Source organism: Gavia stellata, chromosome 17 (assembly GCF_030936135.1).
Source record: "Gavia stellata isolate bGavSte3 chromosome 17, bGavSte3.hap2, whole genome shotgun sequence".
NCBI classification, from domain to species: domain Eukaryota; kingdom Metazoa; phylum Chordata; class Aves; order Gaviiformes; family Gaviidae; genus Gavia; species Gavia stellata.
In genome coordinates, this window is record NC_082610.1 from 11,695,845 (window position 1) to 11,719,791 (window position 23,947).

The 23,947-nt window shown below is 35.6% G+C and overlaps 1 protein-coding gene across 6 annotated transcripts in view; it reads right to left on the reverse strand.

Annotated features, from left to right (window-relative positions):
- Positions 1-23,947, reverse strand: part of USP47 (ubiquitin specific peptidase 47) — a 58,650-nt gene that overhangs the window by 20,906 nt on the left and 13,797 nt on the right. Inside the window, exons 2-14 of one of the 6 annotated variants that reach the window (XM_059825716.1) lie at positions 22,325-22,384; positions 19,048-19,251; positions 17,977-18,090; positions 16,707-16,845; positions 14,189-14,285; positions 13,474-13,619; positions 12,559-12,638; positions 11,554-11,703; positions 5,263-5,358; positions 5,020-5,172; positions 3,435-3,602; positions 1,045-1,176; positions 249-325 (exon numbers count right to left, since the gene is read on the reverse strand). In XM_059825716.1, the coding sequence (XP_059681699.1) occupies positions 249-325; positions 1,045-1,176; positions 3,435-3,602; positions 5,020-5,172; positions 5,263-5,358; positions 11,554-11,703; positions 12,559-12,638; positions 13,474-13,619; positions 14,189-14,285; positions 16,707-16,845; positions 17,977-18,090; positions 19,048-19,251; positions 22,325-22,384 (1,616 nt within the window). Of the gene's footprint in view, positions 1-248; positions 326-1,044; positions 1,177-3,434; positions 3,603-5,019; positions 5,173-5,262; positions 5,359-11,553; positions 11,704-12,558; positions 12,639-13,473; positions 13,620-14,188; positions 14,286-16,706; positions 16,846-17,976; positions 18,091-19,047; positions 19,252-22,324; positions 22,385-23,947 lie in introns of those variants that run through there. The other 5 variants (XM_059825718.1, XM_059825717.1, XM_059825721.1 and 2 more) reach the window with 5 other exon arrangements.

Below are 23,947 nucleotides of genomic sequence, written 5' to 3' on the forward strand. Positions count from 1 at the left end.
TTTTGTTTTTTTTTCAGTAAGGAGCTATGTCATACATATCTTAGCAATACACTAACCAAAAAGGATTTTCAAAAATAACTATCACATTATTTTAATGATCTGAAACAGCAGTCAGGATAGTGTTTACTACTATTTGAAGCATCTGCTATTAATTTTCAGCTAACATGTTAAGCACGTTAACCTTGGCCATTCATTTGATTACAATAAAACACCACCAGAAAGAAAAGTAACATTACAGTACTACTAACCTAACAAAAGCACTGGAATAATAGCCTCTGCTTCCGGAAGATCCACCATATGTTTTCTTAATATCTTCCTGAGTTATCTAACAGAGAATCAATTTAATGATTATTTGAGAATCTCGCACTAATCAAGATGCATTTATTCTCATTAGGAAAAATGGCATTACATAATTTACACACTATTAATCATTCTAATTTTTTAAAATACTTCTGCTTATTTGACAACTGGAAAAAAATCTGTTTCAAAGTGATCTGCCTCTTAATTTTACAATTAATGTAAACATAATCTTTTTTTTTTAAAGTAGGAACTTCTTAGAAAAAACTTTATCCAGGTTCTTGCTTGCAATAACATTTATGGACACATGTAACACCCAAAATGCATCTGCAGGACAGGTTTAACAGCACAATCTGGGTTGTAATAAATCTAAAAATACACTTCTCTAAGCAAGAAGTATTCTTCACGTGTACAGAATGCAAAATTCTAAATCCAGCCTGGTCTGTACATGAATAAAGGCTTCTTTATGAACCATCTCCCCTTCACCATTAAGAAGAAACACGCCTCTCCCCCAACACACAAAACCCCATACATAAATAAACAAAACCCCCTAGAAATCTATTAAGCTAATGAGTGAAACATCTGTATACGGCAGGACATTAGGTTGAGAAGATGAAACAAAGTAAATGCTTGAAATACTTGCACATAAATCCAGCTTCATTACATGTAAGTGAAAAATCACATGCAAAATACAAACTTACTTGTTCATCTACGAGTACACAAGATAACTAAAAATACTATTTTTACCTTGCTAACATGCTGATCATTAAAGCTGTACCACTGGTCATCGCTAAAAGATTTTATACAGGCATAATAATGGCCACCAGCAGCACTTCCAGAATGGACCATAACAGAAAAGAGCTCATACAGTAAAGAACTCTGGGGAGAGAAGAAAAAGGTGTGATATACATTAAGTAAAGAAAAGGTAAGAAAACTATCATATTAAAAAGTTTTAAAACAATTACACGAACCCAAATATATAAATAGTTGTATGTTACAAAATAGATCTGTATAACAGAAATGCATTACTGCAATAGACACTAAACAAAATCAGAGCTCTGATATGCTAACCATTATACAAGAGTATGTAATAATGGCAGTAAAGAGGAATTTCCCCTTTCACTGGCGGGAAGAGAGAGAGGAAAGACCAAATGACTTAAGAAAAAACCACGGAAACCTTTTTGACCTGGCTTAATGCATTACTGTTATTTCTTTTCTGTACAAGCTCTGAATTTGTGATTTCTTATGCTAGATAGGTATTAAACATATCTCCACACACGAAACAAAGTAATGACCAACTTGCCTGTAGCTGCAAAGTTTAGGCTTATTTGTTATCACCCTTCTCTGCACTCTTGAAGATTGCTTTTTGCCCCTTAATGTATATTGCAAACCAGCAACACACCATTCAGTGCTTACCAGCACTCTGAGTTTGCTGTCATAAACCTTTCTTTTCATAGATGAAAGGATGGAAATAAAGGCTACTTAGGACATACGTTTGGTGTTGTGTATACATTAAAAAATAAAACTGAACAATACTGAATCACTCAAGTGTTACAAGAATGAAATATTTTTAGATTATATAGAAAAAATGCTCTGTAAATTCTTAGCATATACTGCATCCATTATTAAGGTATCCAAACCAAAAAGCTAACAACATGGCTTGACAGCTAGTTTGCCTTGAGAACAGGTAGTATGAATTAGTTGGCCAAAGCTATTGTCAATACTCGGACGTTACATTTGCATTACAGATACATTACAATCCTCTGTCCCTGTTCCAGTCAAGTGACTATTAAGTTCTTTCTTTTTTCCAGCTAAGATTGACAGTATTCACAACAGTTATCAAAAAACCCTCTCAAATGGTTTAAGGTAAATGTAAACAGGGACAGATGTGCAGATTAAAATGCAAGTTGTCCTTTAAATATTTATGAAAAGTAACAGTTACAGCCAAAGAGCTTCCTAACAAGTCTAAAAAAAGCTATTGGCCAAGTTTCAGATGAGTTCATTGAATAACAACCCATGAAGTACACATCATAGATATTACTGTAAAACTCAAGATTTTTGATTAATTTTGTAGTGGCAAGAAAACTCAATCAGGTTTCTCAAAAGATCTCTGCTAATCTTTACATCCCACAGAAGGATGACTGCTATCCTTAGACTGACTTGCTGCTCAATTCCTTTACTCAAGATGACTGAATGGTTAACATTTAGACCCATGGCCTCATCCATACAACCATTTTTATAAAGACAAGAAATGGATGGTAGACACTGATCAAAAGACTCTCCAATCTTCTACTAAACTGCAAGACGCTTTTACACTCAAAGCTGGTAGACCTTTAAGAGCTGACCTCAAAGAAAAAACACTGCTCACAAGACAAACAGTCTTCAATTTGAGGGTCTGCTGCCAAAAAGTTACCTGGGAATCCTCAGCCTGACAAGCTGGGAAGACCTTTATTCTCAAGTGACCTCCAAATCAGTTGCATGCTTTCCTTTGCTGTAGTGTCAATTTTTGGAATTTCAATAAAAACACACGCTCCCACACCCAACATCAGAATTATTTTTATCATTTACATTTGTGGTGAGTTGACTCTGGCCAGCAACTAAGCACCCACCCAGTCAGTCACTCACTACTCCCTTTGAGTGGGATGATGGAGATAATCGGAAGAGCAAAAGTGAGAAAACTTGTGGTTGGAGACAATGACAGTTTAATAAGTGAAGGAAAGAGGAAAAAAAAGATGCCATGATGCAAAGGCATTACTCACCACCTCCCACCACCAGACCAACGCCCAGCCAGTCTCTGAGCAACAGCTAATTTGGAAAGCCCCCAGTTTTTACTGCTGAGCATGACATTACACAGCAAGGAATATGGCATGAAATATCCCTCTGGTCAATTCAGGTCAGTTGTCCCAGCTATGTCCCCGTTCCAGCCTCCTGCCCACCCCTAGCCCCACTCATTACAGGGGCAGAATGAGAAACAGAAAGGTTTGGTACTGTGCAACGCTGTTCAGCAAGAGTTAACACACTGGTGTGCTATCAACACTGTTTTAGTCACAAATCCAAAACAGAGCTCCATACAGGCTGCAATGAGGAGAATTAACTCCATCCCAATCAGACCCAGCACAACATTTTTTTAAACATACCTTTTCACTGCCAGCTTTAGAAATTCTTTCTGCTGCACTGTTGCTTTCAAGGCAGATTCCTTCATCAACTCCATCATCATTAGAAAAATCATTGCTCATCTGATCACTGTGACAACTGCCTTCATTTTCAGCTCCACTATCAGTGCAACTCTCAGTCTGAGGAGACTTCTTAAAAATAAGACATACATACTAATATTATACAACATCTAAAATTACATGGAACAAAAAATAACAATACGTTTGTGAAATGAAGAAACTCCAATCTGCAAAACAATGAAACTCCTCAAAAACCTAGAGACCTCTGCAATTCAACATCGAGAATGGACTTGTTTCTGTTAGTAACTGTCTTCAGTCCAGCTCTTAGATCAGTATTTTCTGGTCTGGGTGTGCAACTGAATGGGAATTACCGGGTTTCATACTTGACAAGATTATATCTGTTACTAAGCTACTCCACTTACTAGTTAATTCAATTAAATACCTGGAAGTCTAATAGCCAGATAACAAATGCTATTGTAACATGGCCCTGTTAATCAGAACTGATTTGACTGTAAATATTTTCATCCACAAATATTTTTTTCCATTTCAACTCATTGGACAGAGTCAAGGTATTACAGTAAGACTGATTAGCGTCATATTAGCTTAAAAGCATGATGTCAGCAACACTATGAATGCAGTTCATTTAGTACAAGTCAGTATATCCATCTCTTACCTGATCCTCTTTCCTCTGGATAATTCTTTTGATTTTCTGACAGTTGATAATTTTGTCTCAAGTTCTATTCTCCCAGATCAATCTTCATTCTCACTTAGCCCCCCAGTAACACTTTGAGAGGTATCAAATTGCTTAAATGACATTATACAAACCTTTGGTTTATGAAGTCAGTCAGAAAAGCCTCTCCATATGCATATCAATGCAGTATTTCTCTTATACCACTACAAGCTAGCAAAGCTACATACTGTTTTCAGGAATGGAATTAGAGGAATAGGTTTAGTCTTTAATGCAGAAGGCACATTAAATATTTTTTGGTGAATGTGATTGCACAACATGAATTTTGGCCAAAACTAGAAGAGTTAAAAGCCAGAAGGTGCAAGTGAGAAATAAAATTTCACAAATCTTATTTCCACAGCGCACACAACATTGTGAGTCAGAGAGAAGGAATTAATAATTAATATTTTCTGGACTAACCTCAGTGTTCAGAGTTTCAAAACTTTACATCACCTCTTGTGACCAAAACAGATTCAGACACAAGTTTAAGAAATATACTGCAAATCCAGAATGAAACATATGTAGAAGCCCTGAGACTTGTGCTTTTAAATCACCCATGTGAAGATACAAAAAATTAGAAACAGCTTCTTTATGTAAGCATGGAAACCCTATAGTGATTAGAGAACATGCTTCCTTTGCAATATAACAAAAATCCATACGGACAGATTTAAAAACTTCAAATTAAAACATTGCGATGGCTAAAGAACATTTTGTTTAGATGAATGATGTTGTTAAAATGAGTTTATTAGACCAACATTTTAATTTTCTTAATAAGAAACTTCAAGAAAGTTAAAGACTTTTCTCTGAAACCAAACACTTTACCTCATCTTCAACATCAATGAAGACACTCATGTCTAACTCCTCCGGAAAAGTCATACGATCATTGAGTTTAATTCTGTGCATAGTGGTATAATCGAAGTCAAATCTCTTCAGCTGTAATGTCAGCAGATATGGAAAATGCAAGAACCGCAGACCCTAAATGAAGCAAAGACAAGATTATACCACCATTGTCAGGCGTGGTGTTTACCAAAAGTCATTTTCGCAAATTATTTGGACAGTCTTTACCTTCCTTGCATCACATTTCTTCTTACATCGTTCACAAAAATACTGATTGGGGCCATCAAGAATCTCGGGCTGAATGAAAGCATGCAGTGCTTCTTCCTAATAATAAAAAGATGTTACCTGATTTTTAAAAAATATTTACTATGTAGGTATAAATCAGAATGATAAATTTACAATGAAATTGTAAACACATACAAATGATTTCAATTAAATCTACAACCAAAATTTGATTGACATAAACTTTGATAGAGACACAGAGTCAGGAAAATATTAAGAGAAACCAACCTTTCAACCCAGCCAAGATTAAACAGTCAAACCACAAATTATTACTAACTATACTTCACTCAGTATTTGATGAATCCAAATTGTCCTTTTTTTTTAATAAACATACCATATAAAATGACATTTACTCCTGTTATCTTGCACATCACATGCAGTTGCGCCTGTTCAATCAACTGCTGTGAAAATGAGCTTATTTTTTAACCCTGCTTCGTCCCCGTCCTCCCAGAATTTTCAGATGTTCTTCTGTATTTCAAGAAGAGTTTTTCCCAACAGATCCCATCCAAGAACTACTGGGGCGGGGGGAGGCAGTAGGAAAAAATTGTTCCTCAGTTCCTCAGTGCCCCCTGCCTGAAGACAGCCTTAGTTCCATTCTACAAAGGGACTTAGGAAACTACATTTGAATATATTACCTCTTTTAAGTGAAAGGTGGGGAAAGGAGGGAGAGAGAGTATTCGAGCTCCACTCAAAGGAGTGAGAATCAGATATGACCATCTCCTATAAAGACAGAGCTAGCTTCCGAGAACAAACCTTATGAAGCGACTGACTGGAATTTTCTCTTCTGGCAGCTGCCTAAAAGGTCTGCCACTAATCCTTAAATCCAGGAGTTTAATGATTTCTACTTTGCTCCTCACTACAGCAAAGAATATTCAAAATGCAACCAAACTGATCATTGATCCTCCCCCTAACATAATTTGCAACAGTGATATTGTACAGAAGTTGTATACACTTGAGAATAAACTTGTTCAAACAAAATTCACTAACATTGAGATGGATTCAGTGAAGAATTTTACCCAGAGATTTTAGAAGTTAAAACCTTTAACCCAGTCACCTTGCAAGCCGAGAGGCTACGGGTTTCTGAACTCCAAATGGAACCCAGAAGTTTTCTGTTCAACTATGGAGGTGAAAACAAATACCACTTGCATATCTAGACATTCAGTTTAAAGCAAAGATCAACAGAAAAAATGCTTTAAAAATCATTATCTCTCACAAAGGAGTGTAGCTTTTCCCTGAAGTTTGCCTAAGTAAGAGGGGGCTTAACTGGGCAAAGTAAACTCACCAATTGTAATGTGGCTGGCACAGAACTTAAGATTACTATCTGAAGCATGTTGTTTGATAAGTCACACTGGAAGGAAATAAAAGATATGCCAAGTTCTTCAAAAAGCCTCCAATTCTTACCTTCTTTTTTCAGATTTTCAGAGAATTCAGGGAAGCAGCATAATAAAACAAATGTTTTACAAAAGGTCTGTTGCTGTTCTAAGAGAAAGGACTTTTTTAAAAGGACTGTATTCCAGGTGACAACTACTCACAAACAAAAACTGTGCCAGACTGAATACTATGACTGTACCTTGAAGGCAGTCATCTCACTTTACCATTTTTGGATCCAGCCAAAAAAGCCTTTGAACAGCCTGAAATCACAGCTTATAGGCAGAGACTATCTAGCCACATGAAAACATTTTAGAGTCTGAATTGAACTACTGTCTACATATTTACTTCCTAAACAATACAGAGGCTGAGCTGCTTTTTACTCAAGGGCAACAAATAGTTAACATTTAGTAACATTATGAACTGAAGTGTGAGGAATCTTACTCTAAAACCTAAGAAAGATAACTAAGCAAGCTATAACCCTGCTTAAAAAGAAAGGGGAAGAAACGGACACTGCATTTTGACTATTCTGTAAACTATTTAAGGAATTAATATTCAGAACTATTTAAATGAAAGCAAAAACATTAATAACCAACATGGAAAACATGAAACAAAAGACATCCCATAATGACCACAGAACTATCTCTTATGAAGCAAATGCCAGTTAAGACAATAAAAATGTATTTTGAGTTGAAGAAAAAAGTTTAATTCATGCATCAGCATGAATATGAATGAATGGGAATATACGAATAATGGAACAAATAATTATGTAATGCTTACGTAGACTCATGTGATGTGCAGTTTAACAAGGAAACACACTATAAATTTTTACATATGGAAAGAAAGCAATGATCCTTCAGAACCCCAAAACCTGAATGAAGTATTATTACATTACTCTTGTGGTTTCGCTGCTTATTACACATAGCAAGCTGTGCTTTGAAAAACCTGATTAGAACTCTTGAGAACTCCACTATTTTTGACCTATATGAATATCCATGCATTTTTCAATCCTTGTATAAGGATTTTTCCTCAGGTTTACTTATGTCCCCTCCAGTTTTCTCATATATAATCTTTACACCATAGTTCTGCTGAGTAGGATGTTTCTTAATTCAATTCCTGTCTAATGCAGTTCACCATTTTCTACTCTGACAGTTTAGTCAGCAAAAACAGTGATAAAGCTTCTACGCTGCACAACCTATCACAAGACATCCCCCATTTTTGTGTAACCCTACTTTTAGAGTAAATGTTACCTTTGAAGTCATCTTTGAAGAGGTAACTGTTATGTAGTCTTAGAGCTACTAAGCATTTCCACCATTCCCAACACACACACACACTTCAAAATATACCATAAATGATCAAACAATAGATTAGTATGACAAAGGCTATTTAAACTTTTTTATAGTTCACAGAATCAAAAGAACAATATAGGCTGAAAGAGACTTCTGGAGATCGTCTGATCCTAACTCCTGGCTCAAAGCATGTCCAACTTAAAGCACATTGCTCAGGGCTTTGTTCAGCCAAGTTGTGAGTATATCCAGTTTTTAATATTCTGATTATGAGATTTGTAACACTTAGCATACTAAAATGCCATAACAAACAGTTCAAACTAATTATTGTCTGGCTAAAGATAGGCACTTTGGACACACTCTTCTCCCCTAAAATGCATTATGATATAGTCAGTAGTTTGACAGGTATCTTACCACAAGCATTTGTATAAAACCTGTGAACAGGAGCAGTAGAACCTCTACGAAAAGTTACACAATAAATAGCAATTAGGCAAAACTGTTCCTGGTAAAACTAGAAATTAATTGCCATCTCAGATTTTCAGAGCTCATCTAGTTTTACCATGTCCAAAGAATACGCTCAACTAAAAATATAAGACCTTGTTGTTACCAGCCTAGCTTAAAAAAGTAAATATTACATCATCCATATTCTAACTGACTTCAACATTTTTCGTTTGGCAATGACACCACCAAGTAAGTTCACAAAGAAGTCCAAATTGATTTCTGCCCGAAAAAAGGTCTACTTCTATGCATACTTACACCGTCAAAAGAAAAGGTAGCATACAAAAGATGGTGAAAACTAACAACACTTAACAAAACAGAACTGTACTTGCTACATCTCCAGGATACTTGTATTATTGCTAGTCTTCTGGTATTACAAAGCAATTTCCACTGTTTTCTAGTAACATAATTTCAGCATGCCAGCTAGTTCCCCATTGCATCCACTCTTCTCTCAGGTGTTCTTCATCTTACAAACTTTTTATGTTTTGCAGTAAAAAAAAAAAAAATCTTTTACGCTTACATCTAGTGCTGTTAAATTCAGGCATCTACACAAGATACCAGTACCTACAAAAATCAGTATGTGAATTGCTGCTCCTGTTTACCTCCCTGAAATAAGCTACACATTTTTATGTCTGTATTTCTACTGACCTCAAGAAAAGACTGATTCAGTTTTTTTTAAACCATGCCCTTGAACAATGCAGATAGTATAAGTACTTTTTCAGAAACCATCTTAAGATACACACTGACAGGATCTCAGTGCCCCAGAGATGCCCTAATGAGTTTGTAGCTATGTAGTCTTACTACATGAATTTGGGGCATGGAGTGGGGAATTGGAAAAAAAATTTCAAAAAGCAAACCTTAAAAACATACTGAAGAATTTCAAAATTACTTTGTATTAGGAAATAAAGAAAGCATAACATTATCCTTCCCAGTTCTTCAATGTTCCCATCTATTTAAGAAGTAATACATATATATTTATAGATAAATGCAACATTTTATATCTACATTTTTTTGGTAGTACACAATGTCGAACAGTGGGATAATACACTTTATGTGGCATTCTACAGATTAACCTTACTTAACGCTCATACATCCATTCTCTCTTATTAGAAAGTAATGGAAAATCACTTACCTCTAACTAGAGTTCTTTGAAGGTAGTATCCTCCTTAGATCCCCTATCTTGGGTTGTGTCGCCTGCTGCAAGTTCCCTCAGGAGCTGACTAGCAAGGTCTAAAAAGTTTTACATTCCCTTCTATAAGCCCTATTAGCGCATGTGTGAAGTTTTTGATCTCTCACTCATACCCTTTTACCTACACCTACTAAATCACCATCATCTATGGATCAATGGAGGATACTACCTTCAGAGAATTCCATTTAGAAACAGGCGATTTTTCCCTTCTCCAAAAGCAAGTATCCTCCATATCTCCCCACTGTTGAAGACTACAAAACTAAAAATTACATCTGCTATAGATAATACAAATGCAGGGAGGAGAATCAACTGAATATAATCAGAATACGAATTAAAAAAGCTCAAAAATTGAATCATCAGTACAAATTGCAACCATGTAACTCTGTAACAAAAATCTTAAAACTATTTTCCTCAATGTAGTAAACCCAGTAAATGCTGATTTACAGGAGAAATATCAAATACTACTAAAAGTAATCTGATATTTAAGCTCTTAATTCTTCAAGCTTTCTGTGTTTTTACAAGTATACAAAGTCTTTTTTTTAGCGTTCTGCTACAGACTTCTCTACTGAAGAAAAAAAATTTCAATTTGAGACACATGTACAATGCATTGTTAAATGCGGAATATAACTACATGAACTGAATCGTGTTCATTACTTTAATAGAGCAGAAAAATCTCATTACTGAATAAAAATTACAACAAAAAAATTTGGTTTAGGGAATATTTCTAGAAATTAGTTTTAAAAGGTGAAAAGGGAAGCCATCTACATAAAACATCAATCTGTATCAATGGAATGGCTGCTCAAAATACAGCTTCAATTAGCTGGATAGTTCTAAAAAAATTTAATGCAATCTTAAAAAGAGTTCAAAGGACTTTAACTTGAATACTTTTAGTGAGATCAATGTTTCTCATCTTTACTACTTCTCAAGACTGGTATTTAAAGTATGAAGTACTTTGAACCTACACTGCAGTTTAACCTAATTCTAAGAATTCTTAACAGAATTACTGTTAAGAATTACAGACTATTAGTGCTTAAAAATATTGCCAGCATACTAAATACAAAAGGAAAAATACTTTATATATAATAAATAATCCTGGTAAGCCAATTACACAACAAGCGTTTGTTTAAAACAACCTTTACTGAAAGACTTGTTTGATTTATTCTTAGTCTTTCTCACAACTTCATCCATGGTACAAGTATTTTAAGCCACAACAGTGGCATGTCACAGTTTGTAATCACTTCTTTTCAGGGGGGTGGAAAAAATAAAACAAAAAACTTCCACAGATTTACTAAGCAATATATATGCTTGCCAACATCAGTAATGCTGGAGCAAAAGTGACCAACAACACTGGTGTACGATACAATTTTTTATTATCATTAAATTGCTTGTTAAAAGCATATGGTATTTGAGAAGTGAACTTTAGAAAGCACAGCAACAACATGGCAATTAAATTAAAAATTCTAAGTCAACGTTCTGTTCTTTCACTAAAATTTTCAACAATGCTATGAAAATTTAGCAGATGTGTCAGTAAAGAGAACAACCCAAATAAAACTTAGTGATCTCATAAAAATATCTTGGGTAAATGCTGAAGATTTTATCAGGAAGAAAATAATTGATTACTGCAGCCCTAAGGCAATAAAGTTCCATTTCCCCTCCCCTTATACATGCACCAGTAGGACTCATTGAAGGGCAAAAGAAAAAACAAAACAAAAAATAAACCAAAAAGCCAAAAAAAAAAAATCTTCTAGAACTTGCTAGCTGGTTCACTGCACAAAGACGAACACCCCAAGATGGAGTATCTAGGATGATACTTACCATGTAACAAATTATACCACTGTCGCATTATGTATTCTATGTGTGTATGGATGCACTATTAGTCAGCATAATAGTACACACCACGCTAGCAAACGCCTGGTTGGAGCCATACGGCCGGATGACCAAAGGAATATCCAGGTAAGTGTCGATTCTCCAGCCTTCATAGCCACATTCTAGACATCTTACATAGTCCTTCAGTTTGCCTTGATACAGCTGATTTATAAGATCGGCCTGAAACAGATATCCAACAGAGCTTTAAACAAATGAAACAGAACATATTTCCTTTCTTTAGTTTTACAAGAAAATGCCTTTTTTAAATTAAATCTTAATTGCATAGCTACACATGTAGAATACCATTCCCCAGCAGGACATCCATCTCGATTTCTTGTTTTCCCCTGCCCCACCACTGCACAGAACACGTATCAAATGAGCACCTCAAATCACATTATATAAGCTTCACAGTATACTTTATGGTCACATCTTAAGAGTGACTACAAAACTACCAACATTGAAGCTTATGTTTTAAAAAACAAGCCTGATCTTGCAGACATTGTTAATAGACTGATACTGAAGTCCTTCCCTGTGTCTCTAGAGGTAGGTGCAGAAAGATAGAGGAAGTATTTGCCAATCTACAAATCTGAAAATTGGCCTACAACAAGTTGGCCACTTAACAGAATGCAGCACATGTTATGAATGTATTCCTGTCTTCCTCCTACATGAGAAGAGCGGGCTTGAGCTGCAAGAGCCCGCAACATCGCCTAACAAATACTGACAGCAAGGAAGCTATCACAGAAGAGGAGTCACACAATCACTTTCTGTGCTTCATATAAAGATTAAGTTTCCAGAGTTCAGAATATTCCACTTTTAATTAAGGGACGAAAAAATAGGCAACACACTCTCAAAAGTCATACATTATAGTAGCTTAAGTATCGCATCAAACAAGAAAACTGGCAACTATTCCAGACTTTCAATAACCTTGTATTTAAAATTCAGTTAACATTTTTCACTATCATCCTTAAAAAACCCAGCAAAACCCCACAACAATACAACACCTGACTGAACGGAAAAAAGTTTTTATATAATTACCTGTTCTGTTTGCTTCCATTTCTGCTCCAAAGCATCAAACATGACTCTACAAAGCTCCTGTACATCATGTTGCTGCCATGCTGTTAGAAATTTAAATTAATCTTAATTAAAACAAGAGATGCTATTAGCCCCAATACTAACTGTAGCCTGAGAATACTTCCTAAAAAGCCACCAATTTGTTTAAGTCTGTACCTGTTATTTACTACATTATTCACTATTGGGCCAGTGTTCAATTCCACAAGCAGCTGCCTCTCAAGTTAAGTTAGAAAAATAAGCAGCCAACTTGCTTGTAATGTTTATGCGTAGACAAGAATTGTGTACATAAGCAAGAATATGTAAAAAATACAGAAATGCTAATATGCACTGTTATAAAATAAACTAGTTCTGACTTATTTCACACTTTGTGCTGATTCTCTAAAACTCATTTTTTTCTCCTTGTAAGGAGTTGGATTTCAGTGTCCTTATCATCATGTGATTACTCCATGGAAAAATCAGCAGGTTATGGGGCAAAATTACACTATACAAGTGTCAAAAAGACAAATACAGTGTTTGATTTTATTGAATTATCCATACTATTTTCTACTTAAGTGGAACATGTGCATTTGACATTTGTTATTCAAAACAGATGCAAGTTTCTCATAAGGAGCTATTTCTTTAGAAACAATTAACAACTGTAATGATAGCTTAATTACAAAAATATAATGCTTTTTACTTTAACAGCCTAAAACTCACAGACATAATTTCTTTAAAAATCAAACAAAGTATCCATTTAGGCTATTTTGTTTCCATTGAAACAAAGTGGATTCTAATAATTGTTTTTCATTATTCCAGTATTTTTCCCCCATCGACAGCAGTTTAGGCCCCCAACAGGCAGCTGCTGAAGCAAATCACACAAGCTTAATAGCTGCATATTACCCTCACTACTATCCCATCCAAAACTCCGTGTAACATCTGTTGTTTCAATTGCTCTTTTTTTGCTGGTCTGCAGTAAAACAAACAGTCTTTGAAGCTGGTAGGGGATACTCGTCACAGGATCCTCTTCAGATTCTTCAAATTCCCATCTATTCACAACACAAGATATTTGACAATTAAAAATGCTTTGAAAACATTACTCAAAAGGCATTTAAAACAGCATTTATTACATTTCAAGAGGTCTGCCAGATTACAGAGGTTAACTGAAGCTCTGTTTCTTGGGAAAAGTCAAATGAAATTGCTTTCCATTTCTGCAGTAAATAACAATACTATTCTTTAAATGTACAAATCTAACACAAACGAATGAAATAATTTTGAAGCCATTCACCGCACAAATACAGACATGAACTGCACTTAGTATCAAACTTGAAATTAAGTTTGATGTTTTCAAGATGGGGCAAATTCTTTAAAAAGCTTGCCCATGCCACAACCAATAACATATCTTAGTATTTTACTAAAAATCTGAAGCTTTTAAGCAGATATAATTTATGATAGTCTATCCAGCAGATATAATTTATAATAGTCTATCCAGCTTGACTTCAGGTATGCTCTTCCTGGTATCCAAACAAGGAAATTTTGACAGGAGGAATTCAAAAGGTTCTCCTTCCAATATATACCTGCACAAATTTAAGAACAGATTTTGATTATATATACTCACCTGTATAATGCATTTCTAAATTCAGGAGTCATGAAAAGTGTTTGTAGAAGGCTATTCAAGTAGCAAGTCATTGCTTGATTTACTAGCCCCACATAACCTAAAAATAGAAGAATGAGATGGAAATAATGCAAAAAGATGGGAAATCACTTTAAGAGTTAAAACATTTGACAAGAAAACAATTCTGTGATAATGTCTATTTAAGACCTCCATCCATCTGTTGTCATTTATTGTTATTTACACTATAAAATTGAGGGAATATTACATTTGCTTATTTTTGAAAGCAATAGAAAGTAATAGTTTACCCAACAGAAATAATTTCCCTGAATGACACAAAGCTATTTTAGTGATAATTCATTGTTTCACAATAATAACCAGTATTTAATATTGAATACTGCACCAATGGGGACATAGGTAACTGTAAATATTTTAATAGTAGATTTAAATAACTTACAGAAGAAACTAGAATTTTTCAAGAAACAATTGTGTACTAGCTTACTTATTGCCTGATGTCAACTAAAAATATCCTAGTTATAATGTAAATATAATTTGCACTGGTTCGTACTATCATCTCAAAACTACAAATAAAAAAAAAAAAACTCTAAAGTGCCCACGCACATGTATCTTCTAAACCTTCTCCTACAATAACCAGTTAAAACAGCTACTAAAAATCAGTGTCATTTTTATTAGCTGAAAATGGAATTATTTACTTATATTCATCTTAGTGTAATTTTTTCTCCAAAATATACAATATTAGCAACAGTTGATAAGTAAGCAGCATATACTGAAGCATAGTGTAATAAAGAAATTAAATATGCCTATTTATACTCTGAAGCTCTTAGTAAGTATTGAAAAAAAAACCCATCTCAGTTCCATACTAGTAATTAAAAGGCAGCTAGTCCATGCAAAACACAGACATTTTCTGTGAAGAGACTGAGTTAGAACACGTGTATTTTATTTATTACTCTACTCTATACAGATCATCTTTTCACAATTATATTAAATGAAAAAAGGTATGTGGCAGACAAACTTTCTTATCCCTCAAGAAAATCTGAACACGCATGAATTGGTGTAATATGAATGTCGTCTTTGTGTCTGCTCAACAAATTTAGTATGAGGAGTTTCTTTCATTACTGAGCTGTAACTTGCTGTCTCCTCCTGCTCCCTGCGCAGCAAAGGCACCCAGCCAGCCTCCCAGGATCTGCCCTGGCACTTGTCTGTGAGGCAGAGCTGTGCTTCCCTTCCAGAAGGAGTCTCTGCTTGCTGGTGGGGAGCCAGGCAGCGGAGGATGAACCTCTTGGGGAATCATGGTGCAGGCAGAGAAACTGCAACCAGGGGCTACAGGAGGAAGACTTCAGTTAACACACAGTGCAGAGATTTGGCAGCAGTCCTATAACAGAGTATCAGGTATTCATTAAGCTGTGAGTGAACACGCAGCTAAAGGTGAATACTTTCTGGTAATACAATCCTGACTACTCAACTACGGACACAGCAGCCATCCAAAGGGACCTTGACAGGCTTGAGATGTGGGCCCATGTGAACCTCATTAATTTCAACACAGCCAAGTGCAAGGTCCTGCACATGGGTTGAGGCAATCCCAAGCAGCCCTGAGAAGGACTTGGGTTTGTTGGTTGACAAGAAGCTCAACATGAGCTGGCAATGTGTGCTTGCAGCCGAGAAAGCCAACCGTACCCTGGATTGCATCAAAAGAAGTGTGACCAGCAGGTCAAGGGAGGTTGATTCTCCTCCTCTACTCTGCTCTCATGAGACCCACCTGTAGTATTGCATTCAGCTCTGGGGCCCCCAACATAAGAAGGATATGGACCTGTTGGAGTGGGTCCAGAGGAGGGCCACGAAGATGATCAGAGGGCTGGAGCACCTCTCCTATGAGGACAGGCTGAGAGAGTTGGGGTTGTTGAGCCTGGAGAAGAGAAGGCTCTGGGGAGACCTTATAGCAGCCTTCCAGTACTTAATGGGGGCCTCTCTTCATCAGGGAGTGTAGTGATAGGACAAGGGGTAATGTCTTTAAACTGAAAGAGGGTAGATTTAGATTAGATACTAGGAAGAAATTCTTCACCATGAGGGTGATGAGGCACTGGAACAGGTTGCCCAGAGAAGCTGTGGATGCCCCAACCCTGGAAGTGTTCAAGGCCAGGCTGGACGGGGCTTTAAGCAACGTGATCTAGTTGGCATGGCAGGGGGGGTTGGAACTAGATGATCTTTAAGGTCCTTTCCAACCCAAACCATTCTATGATGATGCTATGATTAATACTGAAAAGGAGGGCCCCTGACAGAGAGTTTGAATTGCACTGTCACGAGTAAGAAAAGGATGATATACAGCTCTTCTGTTCCCAGAGTGATATGAAAATATTGTAGAAATCATGACTGAAAATGTAGTAGTGATGTGGGGGTTTTTTTAAATAGATTGCAATTTATTTCAAAAACCTTGATGTGCTGCTACTTGAAAATATGCTAAAACAATTATGAATTAGCATTGCCTTTACAAAAGAGAACACTATACCTGTCTCCGATTTGCTCAGGACTGATGAATAAGAGTAGTTTTGACTGACATATTCATTGGTACAGCCAACAGAGCCTTCTCTTGGAAGAGGGCCTATAAATCTGTCCTGTGCACTGTCATCTGTTGTACCTGACTCCTCCTAAAAACAAAAATACACTGATTATATGCAAAAATTAGACTTCTTTCTCTCGTGGCTAAGAAACAATTTTGTTAGCGTATCACACAAATTTTACAAAATTGCAGATATACAGTTGCTTGAGTAACTTTAATTCTGCCCTCCGAATTCTCAACTGCTTGAGAAATCATTCTTGGCATTAGTGGAAGCAAATGCCCTTTAGAATACTCTATAATCAAATACACTACCATAATGCACACAACATGCAAGCTTGCAATTTAGCATTTCCTATGTCTCAAGTTTTCTGCACTGAAATACAGAATGATACTTTTTCTTTTCCCCAGGTATAAAAATCACAATTCAATATTCTTTCAGAACCACCCTCAAATTCTGACCTTGTGCACAATTATTTAAACATGGGGGGGGGGGTGTTCCCCCTTTTCAGATGATTAAGTTCACAGCAAAGGCTAAGTAGGCCAGCATTATGCTGATATGAGAGATGAGTAGTAATCTTAATATACCACTAGTCTATCCAATCCTGATTTAAATAAACTGCAGCTGTGTTTATCTTTCACTGCATCACATATTTGAGAAATAGGAAATTTCAAGTATTTTCTAATGGCAGACAGTTGCTTCTAGCAACACTGACAACTCTTCTTTTTTATATATAGGTGTTTTTTTTTTCTTAAAGGTAAGTTTGGAAGTAGGTAACTGCTGTTGATACAGGACTGCCATTTCTGAGAATTCTGTCAGAGTGGCCTAATATTGCTTTCAAACACCCAGAGGAAAAGGATTAGCTATATTATTAAACCTGTATTGTTAAGACTTATCTCTAAATATGTCAAAGATTAATTAATTATATACCCTCAGGAAATTACTCACAGCAAAGCATTACAAAAATATTTGACAAGCATGAATAAAGATTACAGCAAATCATTACTAATGGAATAGCTCCTACTCAGGAGAAACCTAGCAGTGTAAAATAGTAGTCTAAAGGTCTGTTGAGAAGGTTCCTGAAGAAGCTTATTGTATGAAATATACAACCCAATTTTATTTCATTTTCTGATCTCACAAGAGCAATATACAGAACATTTATCTCTCTATCTCTTTACCCCCAACACTATAATTTATGTAGCTGAGCAAAATTTTACTTACCGGCATTATATGAGGCTGCTCACCATCTTTGTCTGTCAAATGGAGAAAGTTCTTCTTCCCTGGCTCAAAACCAGCATCAAGAATAGTTTTGTCACTGTTCTGATCTATTGGAGTCTGAAAAAAAAAAAACCAAACCAAAACAGAACTTTTTTTTTTTTAAGTTCTATACACAATTAACAGATTCCGTCCAACTACATTGCTTGAAGTAGCTTCTGACACACTAAGATGAAAATAAAATAAATAATTATCCAGTATAAACAAAGCATACTCATCATTAAAGTGAAAGAACTTGCGAACACTTTAAGAAACAGTGTAAATTAAGTATTACATTACAGTTTAATACTTAGAAGTTGGTTAATCTATTCAGGAGTCAAGACACTGGTCTACAAGTTTCTTGCAGAACACCAAACCATCTAGTGTCTTATATAGCTTGCATACACTTTTTTTTTAAAAAGAAAAAAAAAAAATGAAGTTCAGCAAGTATAAACATGACCAGAAATAAACTAACATCTATTTCTTAAGGAATCTTAGGCAGTTTTCTAGGTGCATCTATATAAAACATATTAACTAAAACCAACACCAATTTACAATAAAGCACAAAAGTGATATTAATAATATTTTTTTGTATTATAAATTCAAATAGGTATAAGAAACATGGAAAGTCACTATACAGCATGCTTCTGTTGAGAAGAAAATATTTCTCAAACGAGACCACAGGAAACAGAGAAGATTATTTATCATGGGTATTATTATTAAAAATACATACTGGTAATAAAAACTAGCATTACATCTGAATGATCAAATTAGTTTCTTCTACTTAATGATTAAATACATATATCAATTAAGAGCACATTTTGAGACTAAAATGTACATATAATACAAAATAAAATTCAGCCAAAGCAATAGTGGTGGCAGTCTGCTGTGGTGCACCTACTACCTATTTTTACAGGAATTAAATGAGAACACATTTTTACATGAACTAAATGAGCGCTACGCAACACAGTGCTTTTCTATAATGTGAAGATTTAAAAGTTTGCTATCAAGAAGAAATAAAAAGCACTTTTGCCATACCGTATCAGTTACATTATCTCCATTTCCCCACACTAAATCAAAAGTTCCATTTACGTAGCCCACTTTTGAAGCCACATCTTCAAACAGCCTTTTAAGTGGTGTAGAAGCTGGCAAGTTCAAGGTAACACGCTCATTCACTGTCTTGGAATTTGTGGTATCTTGTATTATACACAGCACCCTGGGTTCCTCAGCAGCACTTTCCACCTGAAATGACAGCAGGCAACAATTCATGAGTAAAGCTAAGAACATTTTGGAGTTTAATTGAAAAATCAAAACAAAACTTCACCAGTAAAACGTGGTATACTTTTACAACCTAAGGATCCTAAAACTGGCCATTATTTTTGAAAGCAGGCATAAGAAAATTAAGAACCTTCCAGTTTCGGAAAACCTATGTAAAAACAAGCTCCGTTTTTATAGAACAAGAAGGAATTTGGATGGGTGGATCACTGTGTAGAGAGATAAACTGCTCAAGTTCCACACAGAATTTCAGCCAGCAAGCAGATAGAAGACTGCTTCAAATCAGGAACAGACTTTCAAATCACCACTTCCAGCTCATATTTTGCTTTGACATGATCATAAATCCCGCTGAGGTAGAAGTATACCTTTTGGATTTTTATGAATGCAACCCAGATCTGCAAGCTTCCAAGTAGTCTTGGAAGCTGACCATTAAACAAAAAGTTTTGTAATCAAACCACCAACTTTCTTCTACTGCTGTGTGAGTCACAGGAGAATTTCTTCTGCGTGAACACAGTAAGAAAATTCACATTGCCAAACGACTACTAAACAAAGTAAAGAGATTTTAAACAGCAACTTCAATATATCTGAAACCAGAAAAGTAACAATCTTGAATGAAGGTGGCAATGGAATAGTGATGAAATTTTACAGACCCAGGTAAGCCAAGAAAATGGTACTTTTCCCAACACTTTCCAACACTGAAAACCCAGGAAGTCAAAGATCTAAGCACAATCAATTAATTCTCTCAATTATCCAAAGTTGTAGAGCAATCAGAAGTAACTAATATGTAAATACAGGTCACACAAGAAAGCATCAGATCAGTAAATGGAATAATGAGTCCCCCAGGACCTAGCCTTTGCAACTTGTAACACACAGAAAGCATTAGTAAAGCATGTCAGAGCACCCAAATCTCAGTCCATGGCTAAAGGGCACATCGTCTAAAAAGGCAAAAAGATACATTAATAAATAGCAAGAACTGTGTTCATGCTAAAACTGTCGGCCATGTCATAAGCATCTTCTAGAGAATAAAGAACTACAAAGAAGATCTAAACAACTTCAGCACCCTTTGTATTTCTACACAACCAGCCTCAAAACACAGATGACCACCACCAAAGTGGTATAGTCCCTTATGAGAGCACTTACATCACCAAACCTTTTAAAAAGGAACAGAAACATTTTAGCTGATGCTGCATCCCTTCATTTTACAAAATTTCAAAATCAGCTGACAGTCTTCATGCAACTATAAAATAAAATGTTAGCTGACTGCAGTGTCTATTCAAATCATCATCAGAAAAAAAGTTGTCAGAAAAGGGCAAATAAAACCACAGACCCCCCCATCTGCATTACGTTCCTTTGCTTTAGACTGTGATTTTTCTTAAGACTTTAAAGTCCAATTTCTCTAAGTTTATCAAATGTAATGTCCTGTGTGGAAATTTTCATTAACTGAATGCTCAAAAAGATGCAAGGCACCATTTCCAGCAAATCTGCAACACTTCACCTTCGTACATTTAATCTTTACTGGAGAATTTTAGGTTTATGAACTGCTTTCCACGAAGACATAGAAAACTGTTCCTGAAACATTAATCACACGTTAAGAAGCAAACACTATTTAGAAGCAATTTTGACATATTATATCCTCACTTTCATCCACAGCACCCACAGAGACACACAGGGCTGTACCTGAGTAGACTAAAATTAAATTTCACTAGTGATTACATCTCCTGGGTTCCTTCCTTTAAGTTTCCCAGGACAGCTTCATTCTTCAATTTTTTTGTGACTAAACAACAAGCACACAATTTATCTTTCATTGTGTGGTTACAAAAGAGAAGAGGAAGCTTGTGGCCCAGTTCAGTGGTCTAGTTTCTTGATTTTTCTAGAGAAGATGAGCAGCAGCTAAAACCCAATAAACTCATAATATCAACCTACACTTATGACCCAGATTCCCCAGCAATCATAGAGGCTTGCTCTGGGTGGAAGCCCACCCTCCTCTACAGAACAGCGCAGAGAGGTTAAGAGGCATTTGCTACTATTCATACAGCTTCATCTAGGAAAATGTAAGTTGACTCAGATTGAATGATTCCCACTGATCCTACAACTTGACCGACTACTGTGTGTGAGCATGTCAGGAATAGAAGTTCTCCACTGGAGAGTCAATTCCTTGTTGTCCTACTGCCTTTACATAACCAACACCTTAACTCCCCTCCTCTCTGCAGAAGATGCCTATAAATTCAACTCCTCCTACTCACACTTTCTCCGCTGCCTTTGATAGTGAATCCATTGTGACTTATATTGGAATTGCTACTGAAAACAATTAGACACACAGTATCTGATGGATGGAAATAACATTAGGTGAACAAATTATAGAAGATTACAGAAGATTTGCTGCTTGGGTTGCTGGGTGTTCCTTGTCAGACAAATCCTCTCTTCCTTGTTCACAGATGTAATTCTGACAGACTGAACTGGTTTAACTCAGGGTTAGTACAGCAAAGGGTATTAAGCCATCATTCACACACTGCCACTGCTTCAAGTTGTTCATAGTAAATAGATAAAGCAAAAATATCCTCAGTCCAACTCTATTAATGGCAAGCATTCCCATAGATCATCTGAACTATCAGACAATGCTAACATCTTCTTTGTGGTACTTTACTATAAAAATAGTGTAAAAGGCAATACTGGCCAGTGATAGGCCTCTAGGCTATTTTGACCGGCTGTTATCAAACTGAGTCCAAAGTAAACAGAAAACTTAATTTTAATCATTATATAATCTGATACATTATGACAGCTACACAATAAAAACTTTTTAATAAAAAGCTACTGAGGGCCAAAAACCCACACATCAGTGTAAAAACATATAAACATATACTCAGTTTGAAGCTTCTACTGTTAAGAATGCATTTAATTCATACATAATCTTTGTATTCAAGAACATGCACAAAAAATTCAATAGCTCATGCTCATGTTAAGAAATAAACAAAAGCTACAGCATCATGCTGTTACTATGTATCTTGGTTATCATTTTATAAAGTTGATTTCATCTGTCTACCTGTGAAAATCTCTTCTTCATTTCAGCAAAGATACTTTGTCTGCAACTCCAAAACATATCCTATAGTATATAAAAACAAAATTAGTAAGTCATAATCCTTTAAAATAGTAAATTGACTTTTTTTTGCATAAAGTCAGTTTTATAGTATAAGTAAAATATTATTACTGAGTTCCAAACCACCATTCACAGAGTAACTTTAAAAGGAATAGCCTCCAAATATTGTAACAAGTTCCCTATTAACATGAAGTTCAGTGCACACTATTGTAACTTTTAGATTACCATAGGAGCAGTGTTACATAAAATGTTAGTTAAGTTGTAATACATGACAGACTGCATTTCATAAAGTAAAAAAAAGAAGCTTGTGGATAAGAAAACGTAAACAACAATTCAAGATATAAATTCATACTAACAAATTCCTTCATTATATTAAAAAAGCCCTCCAGGCGCAGGTAAACATTTCACCTCAAACGGCTCAAGCGCAAGATTAGCATGTAACACTGTAATTCAGCTTATTAATGCATTTATAAATCATGAAGCTATCTAGTTTCATATGAAACTGTTCCTTCATGCCTGAATTATTTTCTGTAGGAAAGTTTTTATTATCACAAACCCATGTTGAAGTATGCACCTGAAGGTAATAAAGAGATGAAGTTACTGACTTTTCTTATTCCTACCACTCTTAAAGAAAGCCTGCCTTAGTATCTCTGTTGTACCATCAAAAATGCAACAATAAACACTACCTGTACAAAACTGTTCTCTGACTATGGACAAACATCAAATTAACTAGTTTCTGAATCTGAAGCATTGCACTTTGTGTTTTTCCAGAATGGAAAAACAGGAAGTGAGAGTGAAGATGCTAATTACATCATTGCTCTTTTCCAAATTTCTTCAACTGCGCCCTCAGTCAAGATTATCAAAACATAAAATACTGACATAATCTTTACTGACGTGCCCTATTTGCCCCACCAAATGACCTACAAAAATAGTCCAAATTAGACCACTGCATTTAACTTCTCAGCAGGGTGACACATAAGGCAAGATTTCTTTCCTTGCATACAGAGAACTGAAGTTTCAGTTTTGAAGTTTTAATAATCCAGGATTAACAACTGTATCCAGCAATCGTTTTCCTTACACACGAGTTTGTAATTTCAGATTTAACAGAAGTTTTAAAAATTAAAAAAACAACAAAAAAAAAACCCAGAAAACAAACACCACCACAATTTATATTTTTTGTTGCTTACTAGTTTTACCTGCTCTCAACTGAAAGTTACATACATTTTGCTAATGTGACTTAAAAGTTAATAGAGTGCCGAAAGCATAATTTTGAAACTGCTGATTTATAATATTATGATAGTCATCAAGTATATTGCCCTGTGCCGCAGACTTAAGCCTTCCAATTTTTCTCCTAATTGGTGTCTCCAAAGAGCCCGAATGCCTTCTTTCCAGAGACAGGAAAGTTAAGTCCAGTATACACAGGGGCAGGTGTAATTTTCTAGTGTGCTATTTTACTTGGTGCATGCAGTGAAGGGTAGAAGGGGAGGACAGGCTCCAGGTATCATCTCTGAACTGGACAGAAATACCTACAGGTTGCTTCTTTTCTAAGAATGCTCTTATGCTGGGTTC